This window comes from Patella vulgata, chromosome 2 (genome assembly GCF_932274485.2).
Source record: "Patella vulgata chromosome 2, xgPatVulg1.2, whole genome shotgun sequence".
NCBI classification, from domain to species: Eukaryota; Metazoa; Mollusca; class Gastropoda; family Patellidae; genus Patella; species Patella vulgata.
The window spans coordinates 47,876,369-47,895,802 of record NC_065880.2 but is presented as its reverse complement, the minus strand read 5'-3'; the positions used below and the strand labels follow the sequence as shown (position 1 = coordinate 47,895,802).

The following is a 19,434-nucleotide window of genomic DNA, read 5'->3' as shown; positions in this document are numbered from 1 at the left end:
AACGATATAGTACTTTAAACTACTCGGTAAACAACCAATTTATACATCACATTTTGTGCACAGACACTCGTTTTTCTGAATTTTGTCAAAGTTTGGATACTTTTCTTGACCACTTCCGGTAATAAGAGGATTGTCATTTTGTAGTTTAAGGACTAGTTTAGTCCTTCTACTTCATATTCCTGAAGTTTCAGAAAAATCGTAGTAGTCGTTTTAACAAAATAAGAACTCTACGATTTGACTGAAATGCGGAAAAAAGTGAAAAATCAAAGTTAACATTTCAGAACAAGACTATGAAAACAACATCTGTTCAAATTTCGTTTTACATTTAAGCACTAACCACCACCCATTTTCACGAGAGAAAACCAAACTTCAGACCTCTATTTCTTATAGTTGCTGAGAAATAGGCGGAATGGAAATAATAATACCTAGACTTTCTTGCAAGACTGAAGGCTTTCACCATAGCCATGCGTTACACAGTTGCCAGACAAAGACTATCCCCCACAGTAGTGAGCGTGAAACTCCGATTTGGACACTTAAAGCAGCGATGCTTCTTAAATTCAACTAAATTGTTATTTTGTGTTTCCAAAGTCAACATTTTGTAGTTATTGGTTGTTATTTTGGTGTTATTGGGCAGTTATTGGGTAATTCGACGCGCCCCTTGACGATACAATGATAGATAATTCGTTAATTAATAATATGACGATATGATAATTTCACAGGTTGATGGTCAGGGTTTTGGCCTAAATTAATCGATTTATGAGATATATTATTTGACAGAGATTATAATCAGATTGTGTTTAACTGATTTTCTTTGATGTGCTTCATGATAAAAAAAATACCACGGGTAAGTACATAACACTTTATTATTTTAATGTAGATGTTCATTAGGTGAATTAATATGTGTCATCTATTTATTTTGGGATTTCGGCGGGGGACATCAGCCTCACTGTTTGCTTGTTTTTTGAAAATAACTACCTTATAAATACTTTCGAGGTAATGGTGGAGAACTTCTCACAATTTTAGTAACCAGAGCCGGTTTTAGAAAATGCGGGGCTCGATTTGAGAGGCCCGAAGTCACAGGATATGAATACATTGCAGGATATGAATAACTTTAGCTGGGCCTATATTCATTCATATTTAAGGCCAACTGGGAGTTTTACGGTTTTGAATTTCTATTCTTAATATTGTCATTCATAATGGTACCCTACTATATCAATACTAGTCTATAATATAACTGAAACATTTATAAGGGTACTTTTTTTGCTTTCTAAAAATTTGATCAAATTTTACAGATTAAAGAAGGGCAGCATTTAAATCACCAGACATTGTTTCCCAAGAAACTGGATTATTTTGTACTGTACACTTTGACCGACTGTCAATGTCATCTAAGAAATAGAACTAAGACATGCTTCTATTGTACCTATTGTAATATAAAAAGGTTATAAATGCAATTGTTTAATTTATCTTTTATTATAACAAAGCTGTAATTATAGAAAAAAAAATTATAACAGTAATTTCGTAAGATATGATCAATAATTGCTGTATATATGAAGTTGTACATCCTACATCTGAATCATTTTAAGGAATAATATAAGATTACATACAAAATTGAGCTGTGAAGTCAGCAAGCTCTATATCATATATATATCTGTCTGTATTTATTTCATTTATAAATGCTGAATATATATACACATAGTTCAGATCTCTAGGTTGTTTTTACAAAAAAATACTAATCTGGCATTAAAAATACATGATTATAATTTCAAAATGAATATAATTTGGTAGTGAATCATATTTAAAATACCAATAAACGAAGACTTGCCTAAATAACAAAAATCTCAGCAATAAACCACTTGAAAAAACTGCCCTTAACACAGCAAAATATTATAGATATGTGTGTGGCTCCAAGAATACATGTCAGATAGTGTAAGACAAAAAAGGACTAGATAGCCATCATAGTCATACAAGGTTTCAAAACTTCAGTAAAAATATAATTCAAGAAATTCTAAAGATAAATTAAGAATAATTGTCCCAGTGAACCCCAGGTCAATAACGCAAATAGCCTTAAGTCATGCTGAATGTATGCATTTCTTGCCTTTAAGAGCGGAACACCACAAAATATATTGGGATATCTAGAGTTTTGTTTACAAAGTTACAAAATACCATGTATACAATTTGAACTGTGGTTTACATTGTATGATATTTAAAAGAAAACCAAAATTACTCCATTAATCACTGCTTGCTAAAATAGGTTGGCACATACAAACTGGCAATGCGTAACTGGTTCTCTGTAACTTGCAACAATTGTGAAATTTTTTCTGGAGTTACCTAGCATTTTTATCGGTACCAGGGAGTGAACAAAATAGATCCAGCTTCAAGGTATGTTAGGTTGAAGTGTATATACAATGAAAAGTCTACATTATGAAATCACAGTGTATTAAAATAAATTGTATAAATCTATGTATATATAGATACACCATGTGTTTGGCAGTATAATATGTAAGATTTGCAGGCAGAGCATGCCTTTAATTAATGCAAGTTATTAGAGAGATCATAAAAGGGGTAGACGATAGTTTGAACTTATGTACTGTCAATATTTACATCTTCATGTTTGTACTACATATATGTACATATATCACAAACTATTCTAATCACATATGGAATGAAGTCAACAAATTTGATTGAAAGAAATGTTTAAAATATCATATATATAACAAACAATTATAAATTAAAATGTCCAGATAAGTGTGTTAAGAAAATATGAATAAATAACATTTCAAATAGAAATTAGTATAATTCAATGCAGACTTTACAATGCTTTAGGTTTGATTTTTTTACTCATCATGTAATAGTTTTTCCATAACATTTACATGTATTGTGATTAAAGAGTTTCTGGTGAAAAAAACACTCATCCCACATCAGCTAAGAATTTGAAACGGTCTGCTTTCTATCATAATTTTGATTTTAAACAGTAAATTCCATTCTGTATTAAAGACATTTAAGACACCTATACATGGTATGAATGGAAGAATCATGGACTTGTTTCTAGCCCACCAGCAGCTTCAATAAGACTTTTAAAGTTACAAGAGGCTTGTATTATAAATAATGATCATGATCCACATTGAGTGCAATAAGTTAATGTCATTTAATCAACAATCAGTATAAGTCAGTGGCAATAAATAACTATGCAGAAATAATCTTTAGACCAATACCTGGTACCGAAAATTGGGTGAGAACATAACTCTGTAGAGTGAGTACAGGTACGGTAATTTAAATATAAGTATATATATTTATATATATATATATAAACTATCACATGGGCAAGAGGTCTGAAACTACATTTTCAAAATACATTCAAATTTGATAGAGGCCATCTTTTTAAAATGGAGAGAACTATTCATGTTCGAGAAAAATCGGAAGGCCTCAGTAATTTCCAGAATTGTTTGGAAGCTGTCACAAAATTTCTTAATATGCTATTTTGAAGGCATCGATGTGTTCCTTATTCCTACTAAATTTCAACTTGATACATCAAATAGTGACGGAGATACACCATCTTGAATGTTGAAAAAAATCAGAGCCCATATGGGATTCTTCCAAAGAATCCAAAAATGAAAACCTGGAGAAATCCGTTGAGAAATAACCGTGATATGGGCAATCTGAGATTATTTTTTGTCCCATCTGTAAAATACTCCCTGTTCGTCAAAAATGACCCAATTTATATTTAATAAATAGATCCACGGAGGCCAACCACATCTATGTTGGCAGAATGTTTGCACCATGTACAGTTTTGGCTGCACAAACTGACTAAATGAGTTCGAGTAAAGTAATTGATAGGTTTATCAACAATAGAATGAGAGGCCATAACTTTTGCAAAAATGTTCTATACTAACTATTCCTGAAAGTATGTAATTCTGTGAACAGAATAATGTACTAATACTTTATCATCAAGCGTATCAGTCAGGGGCTATAACTTAAATGCTCAAAATCAATGAACACTATTTCTAAAAATTGGTAAAGAATTAAACTTTGTGGAATAAGTAAGTATGTAATGCATGTTTATCAATAATCATATAAGTTATGGACCATAACCCTGGAACTAATTTTGTAAAAATGCTAAAACTCTATATCGACCATGTTAACTCCAATATCAACTTTCAGGAAATTTTATGAAAATTGACTGAGTACAATTAATATACAACCACATAAGAAACATATGGTTCCTTAATTGAAATTAAGTAATTTCAAATTCCATAAATGCTTATATGTTTCTATCATTATGAAAGGTAAATGCATTAAAAAATAAAAATGTAAAATCAATACCGGGTTAACAAGATTAAAGCTTCACCATTATTAGTTTAGTCAAATGTAAATATGTGTACAAATCAAATGAACAATAGAAGATGCACTGATTTGTAAGTTTATTTAGGGCTAGTGTGTTTACTGGGAAAACAACTATTTAAATACAAGAAATTGCTAAATGCAATTTTTGAAAACAAGCTTTCTTACAAATGAAATCAAGAGCAAATAGCACCAAGAAAATTAAAATTCTAAACTCATTGAAACTCTTTTATTATATATAAAAAGTTTCACTAAAATTGAATAAAAACTGAACTTGAGTACAATATCTGAACATTCTTCTCAAATTTTAAGAATAGCTTTTAAATTCGAAATGATCCAAAAAGTAAGTTTTTAGTCAATGGCAATAAGTACTGAAGGAATAATTGATGATCAACATTCAAATTCATACTTAACAAAGATCTCATACCAACTTTCAATAAAATAATATCAACTCTCAACAATTTGAATAATAATTAGAACTGGTCTGTAAACTCTTGGATAGAAACACACAGTAACTTTTATTAAAATCAAATGGAAAAAGTGGACTTGTGCTTTAAAAATAAAAATGATGGACATCATAAATTCACATCTAGGTATAAAACCCCTTATCTGATTATTTGATTCAACAATATTTTAAACAATAAATATACTTCTAAATGATAACAGAAACTTAATATAATCCACAAGTAAATAAATCTTATAGTAAAAATAGGATAACAATATGGTATAAAAATTAATAATGAAATGAAAAAGATTAAATGAATTTAATTGCATAGAGCTTGCTATAAATGCTAATCTGTATTAAAGAAAGAATTGGGCTTTAGGAGCCGAGTTATCTTGGGGTGTTTTTTGTGATGATGCAGCACTAGATGTTTCTTCTGTTATTGGTAGTAAATTAGATGGTTGTCGAGTCGTTACTGTTGGGTTTAAAACACCTTGTAGAGGAGATGGTGTTCTATCATCTATACTATGATAATCTTCACTTGGATGATATAATTGACGATAATTTTGATCTTCGTTGAAAATGGATGTGTAGGTCTAAAATAAACAGAACACATGTGTAATAATATCCTTAAATGACATTTAGAAGTAGAGGTATAATATTTTATATTTTATCTGTTAATAAGAGAGATCGTGAAGTCATTTTCAAAGGGAAATGCTTTTGTTATAACTCTTAATTAATGTTATGTTTTTATTGTCTTACTCATGGATGTACTATAAATGTAGGTTGTTATTCATTATTGATCATTGCTTGATAAAGATACCTGTAAGAGTATTGAAACGTTGCATGTAATAAACTAAGAAGTAGTAAATCCATAAAGTTGTGCTATTATGAACAATTACAATTTGGGTTAATATTATAACATGTGCAATGTATTAAATATTTGGGTTAAATCTAGATTAAAGTATATTTTGGTTATCAAATAAATCATGGATTAGGGATAAACTTTTAAAACATGAAGGTATTATGCAAGAATACATTACATTTACCTAAACATCTAAACATTCCACAAGAGAAAAGGGAAAAAGTGTTCAAGTTTATCAAAAAAAAAAGTTTATTTTTTGACTTACAGCATCGTCACTTATTACAGGTCTTAGATCCTCACATTCTAAAACAGCTGGAGATGGTTGAAATACATACAACATCACCCATATAGGTAATAATAGTTTTAATATCTGTTAAAAAGAACATAAATGTATTATTTAAAAAAAACACACAATGGACACATGCAAAATAATCTCATGTAAGGACCCATTTTATAGACATAGTATTAAGGGTTTATGAGATAATAGGATTCCTGTTCCTATCGTTATCAATAGGATATAAAAATGTTGTGTTAAAATAATGAAAAGATGAATCCTGTTTAAGTCATTTAAACCCCGGCGTTAAAAAAAACAACACAAGATAATGGTGATAAAAGTTTTACATTTTTTTTATGGGAACACAGATTAGATTGTGTGCAATAATTAATTTAACAGTTTTATTCCCAAATTCGCAGGTATTGTTCACTAGGTCAAAAGGAAGACCCCTGTATAAAAGTATAGATTACTGAACCATTTTCAATTTTGCTATCTGTTTCTCAATGAAACAAAATGTTTGGATAACTTACTGTAAATGATACAAATATAGGTGTGTATAATTCCTGGGCATATAACTGTAAGTAAAAAGAATATTATACTGTGTTAAAGGAGACTAAATTATTTGATTTAGTTTATGCCAAAAGCCATCTAAATTTAATGTCCTTCAACTCAGCTGCTGATTTATTAACCAGATTGTTGACATGGTTATTAAGGATGCCTTCTCAGGTGCAAAAGATATTTGGACTAAAATCAGATTCAAACTAATCTATCCATCAAAATTTTGCTTCAGATCCCTCTCAAAACATCATAATTGGAAGGAAAGTAGCCCAATCTATTTTAAATAATCTTGTTTTTCATGTGACATGACTGCTGAAGAATCCATTTTTACCATGTATTAGTCATTAGTCGCTGTCCATATACCGTAAATATCTAAACCAAAGTAAATTCTTGGATTATCCTCTGCCAACTTCTTTTTCTGCCATTTAATCACAGAGTTAACTGGACTTTTTAATTCCCTGAATGTTCTCACAACTGTTGGTCATTAGATCAGCACATAAGGACTCATTACATACTCGAGCTGACAGGCTGTCAGTGAAGGACACCCTTACATTTTTGTCTTGGGTGTTTTCAGGGCAGTATTTTTCTAGTTTATTGGGTGTCTACTTTCCATGTGTACCAAAATTGTCATACTTTTATTGGAAATAACTACCCTATAAATACTATCGTGGGCATGTATCTTTAAATATGGCAACAATTAACAATGCCAGATTTGTCAGTGCCAGGTTATCAAGTAAATTAGTGAACTCTAATGTATATCAGGCAGGCAATTACAGAACAATAACTATTTTGTAAAAGAACAGTTATTGAGGATCTGACCACAAGTCCGATGTCTTCTGGTCTTAAGAAATTATGAAATGAACAGCTTTTGGGAATTAGTGCAGAAATTTCACCTAGGGGAGAGGGGGAATTATTTCACAACTCAATCAGGTGTCTGTTATGGCACGAATATCAAACCATAATCATTTGATTAAGTTATTTTGTCTACTTTTCTCAGGCATGTGTCCTTCAAATTTAAATCATAAATTTCAATAGAGTACAACTTACAAATATACCACTACAGCCTTCTTCTTCATCACCAACTATAACATAAATAATCAATTTTTAAATAAGATTTAATAGTAAGCTATTTGGCATTAATCACATATGGTCATAATTAGATACATTATGTAAATGTAGTTAGTTTGAAATAATGTTGTCTTTCTCTTTTAGGCCATACAAAATAAATATTCTGGTTCTCAGAGAATCCTTTTTTTTATTTTGTCAAATGATCTCTACTTGGTTAAAGATACATTCCCGCATACAAACTGGGCGATTTAATGGTATATATGGACTAAAAACATATTCAAACTAATTAATTTGTCATAGTTTTGCTTCAAATCCTCCTCAAACATTGTAATTGCGAAGGAATGCCCTGCTATAAAAATTCGATCAAACCAGGTCATAATCTTTGAATTGCATTTAGCGATTGAACATAATATAACACAACACAGTTCTATGGATAACAATCACTATATTATATACACATGACGTTTCGACAAGAATTCACTGGTTGTTATCAAGCATACAAATTACAAATGAGGAAAAAATTGTGACAGTGTTATATATACGTACATTGAACAATGATAAGAGAAACCACAAGTTAGCAATCATGAAACTCTAGCTTAATTGGGTTATCAAAGTAAGTATGCTAAGATTAATTATGATAGCACATATATAGTATAGTAAAAACAGCGGATAAAGGGTTAAAGAGGAATTAATGAAAACATAAAACATAGATGATGGGTGAAGCCATAAGATATGTCTCTGGACATCAAAGAGCATAAAGTGAATGTTGAAAAAACACCTTAATTATTATGATATTCATGTAAGACTTATTTGCATAGTGACATGAAATGGTATTACATAGCTTTAGATCAAAATGTTAAATCATTGAATTCAGTCAAGATATTCACCTAATGAACATCTACATCATGTTTAAACATTCTACCTCAATTAAAAGCAGAGTTGTTATGTTCCAAAGCCTAAGCAGAAAATTCTCATCATCAAACTTAGTCAAGGTAATGATGTAATGAATCTATACTCGGAGTTTCATCTCTCTCACTTAATTATAACTAAAATTAACGTGCCCCAAAGCATCAACCAATCGGATTACTTATCTCTGCGTACCGTAAGCAGACAATGTTTATCATCAAGCTAGATCAAGGCATTCACCTAGTGAATGCCTACACCAAGTTTGAACATTCTACCTCAATTAGAAGAAGAGTTATTGTGTTCCAAAGTCTTGACCAATCAAATTGCTTATCGATCCTTAGCCTAAGCAGAAAATTCTCATCAAACTTAGTCAAGGTAATGATATAATGAATCTATGCTCGGAGTTTCATCACTCTCACTTAATTAAAACCAAAGTTATTACCTTGACTAAGTTTGATGAGAATTTTCTGCTTAGGCTAAGGATCGATAAGCAATTCGATTGGTCAAGACTTTGGAACATAACAACTCTGCTTTTAATTGAGGTAGAATGTTCAAACTTGATGTTGATGTTCATTAGGTGAATGTCTTGATTGAGTTAAATGATTAACATTTTGAGCTAAAGCTAAACAATTCCATTGGTCGATCCTTTGGGACAAGATAATTTTGATTCTACCTGATAGAGAGTGATGTAATTTAGTGTCTAGGTGATAATCAGTTTGATTGCTTGATACTTTTGAAAAAAATAAATGTGCGATTAATTAATATGAGTCATCTATTTATTTTGGGATTTCGGTGGGAGACATCAGCCTCACTGTTGGTTGGTTTGTTAGTTTAAATTTCTACTGACCAATCATTGTTTTTTCCTGATCTATACTGAGCGCCATGGAAAACGCATCACTTAGGTTTTTCGTATAACAAAATGATCCTGTAAACATATGTTATTTATTTTGCTTCTTATTGTGAACAATATTCAAATGGGAACACATCAATGACAACACATTTGTACACTTATGGATGTTTAATCTGTAATCAAGGGTACAAAGTCAGAGGGGTCAAAACCAAAAGTACGACACAGATGTCAGTAGCGCGTGTGTCCTCCGGGGGCCATCATCACGGTAGGCTACAGCATTAATGCGACCCCTGCAAATGTGTAGGGCGGTCCGGTGATGAAATGTGAAGCCTCCCTACACCATTACACTTCCCCCACCCCATCGATTCGTTTTGAAAACGCAGCAGTCTACAAGACGTTCCCCAAGACGTCTCCACATACGTTGACGGCCATCAGCGTGATAAAGGTGAAAGCGACTCTCATCACTGAAGAGCATACTTTGCCAGTCTACTCTTCTCCATGTCTGGTGTCCTTGAGCCCATATCAAACGCCGCTGACGGTGATGATCCCTGAGGATAGCTCCAACATAAGGTCGTCGTGCACGGAGTCCAACTTTTCTTAGACGACGTCTTACGGTGTTGGCACTTACTGGTTCTTGTCTTCTGACAACTGCTGCACCTGTTCGAGTCGCTGGGCGGAATCTGTCACGCAGATGAGTGACCCGGATGTAGCGGTCTTGAGCCTGGGTTGTAACGCGTTGTGGACCAGGACGTTGACGGTCACGTGTTGATCCAGTAACTCGAACACGTTCCACCAACCTTACAATAGTGGACTGATGACAATTGAAGTGTCTGGCAATAGCACGTGTAGACATGCCAGCCCTGGACATTCCCATGGCTTCATTCCGTTGATTTTCAGTAAGTCTCGGCATCTCTAGCTCGATTCCTTCACACGCCCAACAACAAATTACGACAGATTGACGTTTCACAGTTCATGTACTGCACATTAAGTTGAAAACATGCTTTTAAAGGGCTCACAAACAATGCTGCACGTGAATATTGGGTTTTTCATGTGCATCTCGTGCAATTTTTTTTTGGCACACGGGCCGATATTTTTGCGTTTGGGAGCATTGTGTGAAACAATAGTTCATAGTATTGCATAATATTATACATACAAAACCACCTAGTAATAAAAATTTGGGAAAAAAAAGTGATACGTTTTTCATGGCGCTCAGTATATTTGTATAATTCAAAAAAGAGAAATATTTTATTGGGTTACTTGAATTTTAGTGTCTTTCAACTTAAAAAGTGTTTTATGTAGTATACGTTAAGTAACTTTTAACCCAGTTTTCCAGTTTTTCTTTTGACTTGGACAATAAATACATAATAATCATACCAATTTGTAGAGTAATGTCATACAAGAAACCAACCATTGCAGATATCTCAAACACAATTACAATACTGAAAGAAAAATTTACAATATATTAAAGATGCATTATGTAAGATGAATATTGAAAATTTCATTCAAATTACTTTATTCTCAGCAAAGTTATGGGTGTTGAAAGATGTAGCGCAGATTGTTTATTACTGTAGCAATGGTACTGGACATTTGAGACACAGCCACTCTTCTCCATTTTTTAGTTAAATCATTAAATGGCAATCATATTTCAATCCGATTAAATCTCTGTCATCCGATAGTCTAAAGAGTTGATTAAGCTTGTTATGTTAATAAATGCCTAAACAATAGTTCATATAACATTTGAAGCCAAAATAAAGAAATGCCGATTTAGCTCTTACATAAGGCATCTTTAATTAGCATTTTAGTAATCAGTAATTTGTCATTTACATTGAATATCCCAGAAAAATTTCATTGTATCTATAAAACTGTTTTATAGTAACATGGTCACATCAAGCAACAATAACAGGTAACAGGTATATAGACTTTCCACTCCTGTCTGTGCAATCACTTCATCAATTGCTATGGTGATTTTACAATCCGAAATTCCACCTTGATGCTAATATACCAGTTTAACTACAAGTTGTATAGAATAAGAATAGTTTTCAAAATCATGCATTTGCTCTCATACTGATGGTTACGGGAGATATACTGCTAAACAGGTGGTCTCAGGTTTGCTCTTGCTGTTGGCAGAAAAAGTCCTCACAGTGAATACATTGCAGAACTGTTTAATCTGAACAGTTGTGAAGATATTCTAGCACACAGAATATGTTTTCCAAAGAATTTATCATGCTTCAACAAGTTGTTTAATACATTTTATTCTATAACTACAAATACAAGCAAATATCATTGAATACAGCCATTGAATAACCTATGGTTGTATTCAATGGCTTGTACACATACTACTTTTGTCCAGAATGACATCACTTTCAGAATTACGTCAAAGTGTAATGACGTCAACACTAAAAACCTCAATTATTGTAAAAAAGAAAGAAAAAAGGTGGAACCTATGATGAATTTTAACGTTATTGGTGATTTTGTTTTTGATAATCTGGATAGTACAGTGTATTTTGATATTTACATGTAGTTATAGAATAAAAACAGAACTAAATGACCATTGAATACCGCTCGGGTTATTCAATGGTTCACTCGAGTGTATACTTGCACAGGGATACACTCTCTTGAACCATTGAATAACCTGAGCGGTACAGTGGGTATTCAATGGTCATTGAGTTCTATCTATATATAATACCTACCACCATAGATCTCTCTTTTGTGACCAGCGTACAGAATCTAATGTACTTATTTCATTAAGACGTCTTGTAATATAAAATCCAGCTACAGCAAACAGTTGAACAATAGCAAACTCAGCTGCTGATAATTCTAACCAATATGGTTCTGTAATTACAAATAGCTCATATAAATCTTAAATTTCATAAAAAATATTTTTATTCTTGTTTTTATTTTAAAGTGGTAGCTCAGTGTGTAAAGTGCTAGCCCATTAACCTCGAGGTCCCAGGATCAATCTCAGTCGATAAATTTTCTTACGATATTACGTCACGGTTTCCCCTTGTCAGAGGTGCAGGCAGTAGGGCCCTGTCCAGGCAAATTTCCCTCATAGCACACTGCTTGGCATATGCCTGTCTTCATTTGCCCGGATTGAGCAGAAAAGTAGGAAATTTTAGAAAACTATACTGAAATTCAAGCTGAATAATTTGATCATATTGTTTATAATAAATAAACTGGATAACTTACGTAAACATTCTGTCCATGTTGACTGTACGTTAATTATTCCAAGCGTGCTTATCACAGTAAAATAAGTACATGCCAAAATCAGAAATGGCAAAAGAAACCTATAAAAATAACAATGGCATGAAGTGTGGATTATGCAGATCCTGTTGGGTTGGGTTTTTTTTCAGGCTAGTCATCGTAATAAATCTATAGATATAAATAAAAGGTTTTAAACAGGTGTTGTTATTTGTTTACTAAATTATACATTTTTCTCCATAATTAGAGGTATAAATAATGCAGATACTTGAATAATCTTGAATACCTTTTTGATAGTTGCTCTCTTCTTAAAGCTCTAGTTGCCAGAGTCCAATAATAATGGCACATAACTAAAAACTGCACTAGTTTCAGATACTGAAGAACAAAATCTAACTGGCTTACTGTACCAATGAGCCAGTGTATACTCCTGCAATAAAATTTACAAATGATATTAATAAACAAATATATAATGCAAATTTTATTCAATCTTGATCCCAGAGATAACATTACCCTTCGTTTATCTCTGGTAAAACTTGCCGGCCATTAATCAACGTGAAACTAGTTCCTAAGCTGGCAGTAACTCTGGCAGTAATTATTGGAAATCCCTGAAAATCAATAGGCTTCTTCGCCTCATGACCTTAAACACTGTATATAAATTTAAAGTCAATTGGATATTAACTTTTGCCTCTAGAGCATCCACAAGCAATTGTGGACGCCGGACGGACGGGGGCGTATAAAATGGGTAAACTTATCTCTGGGATCGAGATTGAAGTTTATTAATACCATTTACAAATTGGTGCCAAAACAATTTAAGAAAATAGTTAACATGTGATTGTGGGGTATTTCTAAACTATCAGAAATAAATTCTAGGAAAATGCATTCAGGTAGTAGTAATGACTAATATGGATTTACTGTATCAGAAGAATTATCAAAACCTATTTAAATTACCCTAAAACACATTCCAGCGAAGCACAGTAGAAGATGAAATACTGATGAACAGACTTGTTACATGCCATGTGCAGACGGATAATTTTAATGATACAGAAGAGAGCTGTAAGTAAAGCTAACGATGACAAAATACCATTCCTGTAATGTAATAAAATAAAATAGTTACAGTTATATCTTTCATTTCTTTGAAGCGATCAAAATTAATGACTTTTTAGACACTACACAATATACACTCACAGTCATATTACGTGTCCACCAGGGTAGTCAAATGATGATATTTTGTGTTCATACATAATCTAATCTACAACACATGCATAAACAGATCAAAATTCTGAAATTTTAATTAGGAGTTAGGGCACATCTTTATCATTTAACAACAAACTCTGGTGAATTTCATAAAATGTAGTCAAAAGATAGGTTGCCGGGCAACGAAACATACGCCCACAGCACCTAAATCATCCCGGCAGTCAATAGAGTTGTCACATATTTTTACTTTCTTTCGGTAATGAAACATTTATAATACACTAAAATCTAATTAAGAGTAACAACTTATTAAAGACCACGTAAGATCAAAAATCTAAATTTAATGTACGTATTGCCCATGGTTACTATATCAACTTTACGGCAAGTTCACACCAATCTGATTAAAATTAAGTCCGCTGTTAACGTTTAAGTATCCGACACGCCAAAATGCTTTTCGATTTTTCAATTACGACCTTAATCCGGTTGATTGGCTGGTGACGTCACAGGCACTACACATAGGATATACATTATCTATACAATATCTCACTGTCTGTACAATATAGCACTATCAATACACAAGGCAACTGGACAAGCGTCTATAGACGGTCCAATTACAACGTGACTGGCCTAATCATAATCACCGAATTATCGTCTTTCATTGGTATAGATTAGACATTTGTGATTGGAATATTTTAGAGTGAATTTAAAATGCTGTATCATGCCGTACATCAATTTAAGCTGCCTTTGTTTAAATAGGCCACGTGTCAAATGAAGATGACTCAAGCAATTAGCGCATTTACAGGTAATTTGGATAACCCAGTAATACTTGATATCCCAAACTTAAGTACAGAAATACAAATGATGCTAGTCAATTGTCGATATATTCATTATTAGCTATACATAATAATAATAATAACCATTTCTATACACAAAGAACAACTTGTATCGTAACTCAATTTGAAATTCACAGCGAATATGGAATTTTCCGATGAGCATGCATAGATCGCCCTCATTTCTCAGCCAATCAACGTTATTGCCATGTACGGTTCCATGCACTACGGGCGTAGTTACTGAGGTTAAACTTTGGCGCGAAATATGGACATGAATATGAAATACGCGGAGTTCCTGATGCCGTTTGGTGAGTGATTAAACTGTCAATGCAATTGTAAAATACTTTTATTATAAAGAATATTTCATATCAAGTCAATTAAATGTTGTTTGAACGCCAGTCAACAAATAATGTGATGCTACTTGATTATAAAAACAGAAAAATTAAATAATAATTATAAACAACTGATGAGTAAAACTTAATTATTTTATACAATAAATATGTGTGTGTACGATTCTACTATTAGTTCATTTGTAGGTACTACGCACACATTCCACCTAGAGTGATGCCTTTGATCTGGCCGGCGTAAAAAAGATAATTACCTAATCAGCATTCTTAATCCCACTAACAATCACTGCTAACACCGAGATGTAAATTAATTAATGACCCCCAAGTCTGTATAAGTTTAGTCGGATTGATTAATTAATGACTGATGTTAACGACACGACTATTATTATCAATACACAAAGATAGTTAGATGACACTTCTCAATCTGTCTGTTATTCCATTTAGATGGTTACCAACAAAATTTATTTGTACTGTATGTTGAGATATTTTTTCGCATTTCATTTTTACGGTCTATTTCAGAGTAATGAAGTCAAATCCGCCGTACGAAATAACGGGTCGTCATTTACAAATCGCTTTTCATTCATGTTTGACTTTTATGATACAATTTGCGTGACCACATCTTGTTACCCCTGTACTTTTTTACTCGGGGAAATTAGAACCACAATACTCTTTTGACGAAAATGTATCTCTAATCAATTGGACTGCACACGATGTTAGAGGGTATTAAAATTGCTTTCATGAGAAACAAATTCTAAATTGAATCTTAAATTAAAATGAATTACAAAACAAATTATTCCGTAGTCAATTGTTTTATTTAATTAAGGAACTAAGGGGGATTAAGGAACCAGTCAGGCGTTAATGAGTACACACGCCGGCTGTATATAGGTAATTAAGGAATAAACATTCCGAATATGCATTCGGTCACTGTGACGTCACTGGCGTCTGAGGGGATTAAGAGTGTTTTCGATAATTGGCAAAGTCGTTTTTACGGGAGGTCCATTTTTACGACTTTGAGTGAAGATAACTGAATTAATTTCAATCAGATTGGTGTGAACTTGCCGTAAAGTTGATATTGTAACCATTGGCTACACATATCCAAAAGTTTCCAAGCCCATCTTATGTGCACTTTAAGTAATTATCAGAAAATCATTAGAATTTAATTGGTTTTTATAAAGTTCTGCCCCATGCTAACGTTTAGTATACAAAACATTTAATATCATGGATTTAGCTGTTCAAGTTATCAAAATTCATTGAAAATCAATATACTTGTTCGTCTCAAGACCTTAAACTCTGTTTATCAATCTAAAGTCAATCGAATCATAATTTAGCCTCTAGAGCATCCACAAGATATTTTGAAATGAGCAAGGGCCATAACTCGGATAGTAGTTATCGGAAATTGCTGAAAATCAGTAGGCTTCTTCATCTCATGACCTTAAACACTGTGTATAAATTTAAAGTCAATTGGATATTAACTTTCGCTTCTAGAACGTCCACAAGATATTTTGAAGTGATCAAGGGCCATAACTCTGGCAGTAATTATCGGAAATCGCTGAAAATCAATAGGCTTCTTTGTCTCATGACGTTAAACACTGTGTATAAATTTAAAGTCAATCGGATATTAACTTTAGCCTCTAGAGCATCCACAGTGGACACCGGATGGACGGACAGGGGCAACAACAATATACGACCACATTTCAATGTGGGTGTATAAAAATGTGATTAAAATTTGTGTAGCAAGATTAATAACCCCATAAATATTTATCAAGATTCTGAAATATTAATTAGGTTTTTATGACGTACCTTATACAAGCAACTGTTTCATAGGTTCCTAAACACCCATACACCATGATATCATATGTGGTGTTTTTAGTAATTAAGGTTCCTAATTTAGGTTCCATCCTGTTAAAAGGTGAAGACTAGAAACTGAGCCTTTCAAAAGTTATATTTTCTACATCATCTGAAAGTTAAAATCATCATAATTATCATAATTTCCTGGTTATTTTTCAGTCAAACTAGAATATGCCTGCATTTAGTATGTTTAAGATTTTATTGTAAATTAGGACCAAATTAAGCTGCATATGGGGTAGTTCAGCTCTGAATGTAGGTTTTCTTATACTCCATCGGTCCATCCATTGGTTCTTTGTCAAAAGCTTTGAATTCCCTGTAAATTTTACTGGGAACTTTATTCTGGTTAAACTTTAAAATCTTTGAAAAAATTAGTCTGTTATAAAAGGTAGCAATTTCCCTGGTTACCTACGATAAATTTTGTTCCATTTATCGCCAAGATTCTTAAATTTGTGCATTGTCTACTGCAATGGCACAGCCCAAGCTATATGACAGAAGTTTACCGTTTTTTATCGACATATGTATTGTCAATGTCACAGAGGGGATGCTCGATTGAACATTCCAGAATTGAGATCTGTCAAACCCCAAAATAGTGACAATCGAGTGAAGATGGGATGTTGGACTAGAATGCATGCGCTGACTGCATGAGAAAATATCTCAAACAACCATGACAGCTGAAACATATTCATTTTAGGTGTAATTACGTCACGATTCTACTCACACCACCTCCTTTGTCAGGACTGACAGAACTGTGACAGGACTGAATTCTGCATCACTCGGAACGTTCTGGACTGACAACCGAGCATCCCCACATACTCATGATACTGACACTGGCTCTATACACATTTATGTTTACAGTGACTGACAAGCGACCGTTGAGCAGGAAAGAAGTTCCTAGTAAAACTACCGGAGAAGATTTAAACTTTCGACAAACAGTAAATAGAAGAATCCATGACCACTCAGACCAAAGAACACTCGGACCAATTGATCGACCACTCGGACCAACTGATAGACCAATCGGACCAAACAAAAGGACCACTCGGACCAAAAAAAGACCACTTGGACCAAACAAAAAGACCACTCGAAGCAAACAAAAGGACTACTCGGACGTCGGACCAAACAAAAAGACTACTCGGACCAAACAGAAAGACTACTCGGATCAAGTGTTTTAATAGATAAATAGTTGTGTTTGTTTTAGTAAATTGTGTTTGTTTTAATATGACTACTTGGACCAATAATAAATTGTTGTTTTGATAAATTGTGTTTGTTTTAATGACTAGTCGGGCCAATAATAAATTGTTGTTTTAATAAATTGTGTTTGTTTTAATATGAAAATTTTAAGTGTTATGTACTTACCTGTGGTATTTGATCATAATGAAGCACATCAAAGATGATCAATTAACAAAACAATGATAACTGAGTAGTTATGAATAAAGATGGGCCAATAAAAATGGGCATATATCACGGGCATATTAAAAACTTTAAAAAAAAAAATATATATTTGAATAAATGTGGTTCGATACTAGGTTAGACTCATCAGACTGGGCTAATAAAAACGGGCATATATCACGGGCATATTAAAAACTTTTAATAAAAAATATTGAAGAAATTGTTGATGTAATAAATATGAATATTTGCTGTTATGTACTTACCCGTAGCTCACATCTAGTAACGAACACATTTTTAAATTATGTATAGATTCACCTATAAATTATTCGCCTTTTTGTATTGTGATTTATATTTATTTAAAAACTGTATTTTATTTTTTAAAGGAATAAGTGAAGCTACATAATGGTTGAGAAGCGGCCCTTTGGGTTGGTCCGAGTGGCAAATACAAATATTGGTCCGAGTGGTCTTCCAATATACATGTAAACTGATTGGTCCGAGTGGTCTTGAGGGTTCAATGGTACGAGTAGTCTTTTAGGTTGCTCCGAGTGGTCTTCCAATATACATGTAAACTGAGTGGTCTTCAGGGTTCAATGGTCCGAGTAGTCTTTTAGGTTGCTCCGAGAATAGTCTTTATGGTTGGTCCGAGTGGTCTCTGTTTTGGTCTGATTGGTCTTTTTTTTTGGTCCGACTGGTCATGGTCCGAGTGGTGTTTTGGCCGAATGGTCCGGGTACCCAATAGAATAAGAATATACACTTCCTTGAGGCTAGTACAGAAATGAAATGAAATGAAATGAAATGGGGTTTAACGTCCTACTGTTCTGCTCCTATGCTGGGCTAATGAAGACGGGCATAGACTCAGTGTAAGGAGATATGGGCCTCAAGATCCACCCTTTTGCTGCATTAAATTTCTGTACATAGACTGAAGACAGACTCTTGTCACTGTTGTGGTTTCCTTCAATTGAATTTAATTTGGACCTACATGAGAACATCATTCCATGGACCTTATAAATATAATACATTATAAGGTCCATGATCATTCTTATACATGAAACGACAATCAACGACAAGCTGACAAGGAGTAAGGACTTTCATTCATCATCATATGTGTACATATCTACCAATACATACATACCTGTTAATTTTTAACCGTCTTTATTATTTTCCACTGCAGAATTCAAGTTTATGTAATTAATAACCCAAATAATAAAATTTAAGGAAATAAATAGATCGAAAGAATTAAAAGCCACAGATCTTTGACAATAAAAAGGGCCATCATGTGGTGACCTTAACAGAAAGTGCTCTAAGGCCTGTAACTCTAACGTCAAAGCAG

The 19,434-nt window shown here is 33.0% G+C and overlaps 1 protein-coding gene across 1 annotated transcript; it reads right to left on the bottom strand.

The window, feature by feature from the left end:
- Positions 1–845: 845 nt before the first annotated feature.
- LOC126811687 (uncharacterized) lies at positions 846–19,395 on the bottom strand. Its single transcript, XM_050537524.2, has 11 exons — positions 19,237–19,395; positions 16,671–16,827; positions 13,451–13,588; positions 12,789–12,929; positions 12,491–12,588; positions 11,992–12,133; positions 10,676–10,740; positions 7,525–7,559; positions 6,450–6,494; positions 5,911–6,015; positions 846–5,376 (listed from the first exon to the last, which is right to left on the bottom strand). The coding sequence occupies exons 2-11, from the start codon at positions 16,766–16,768 to the stop codon at positions 5,140–5,142; spliced, it is 1,104 nt and encodes a 367-aa protein (XP_050393481.1). The 5' UTR covers positions 16,769–16,827; positions 19,237–19,395; the 3' UTR covers positions 846–5,139.
- Positions 19,396–19,434: the final 39 nt, after the last annotated feature.

What these genes read in the sequence shown, in the direction of transcription:
- LOC126811687 (XM_050537524.2), bottom strand. Translation starts at nt 16,768, where the DNA reads ATGGAACCTAAATTAGGAACCTTAATTACTAAAAACACCACATATGAT. An exon ending in GAAACAGTTGCTTGTATAAG is followed by an intron (nt 13,589 to 16,670) that starts GTACGTCATAAA and finishes ATTACATTACAG; the next exon opens with GAATGGTATTTTGTCATCGT. An exon ending in AAGGCTGTAGTGGTATATTT is followed by an intron (nt 6,495 to 7,524) that starts GTAAGTTGTACT and finishes TTTTACTTACAG; the next exon opens with TTATATGCCCAGGAATTATA.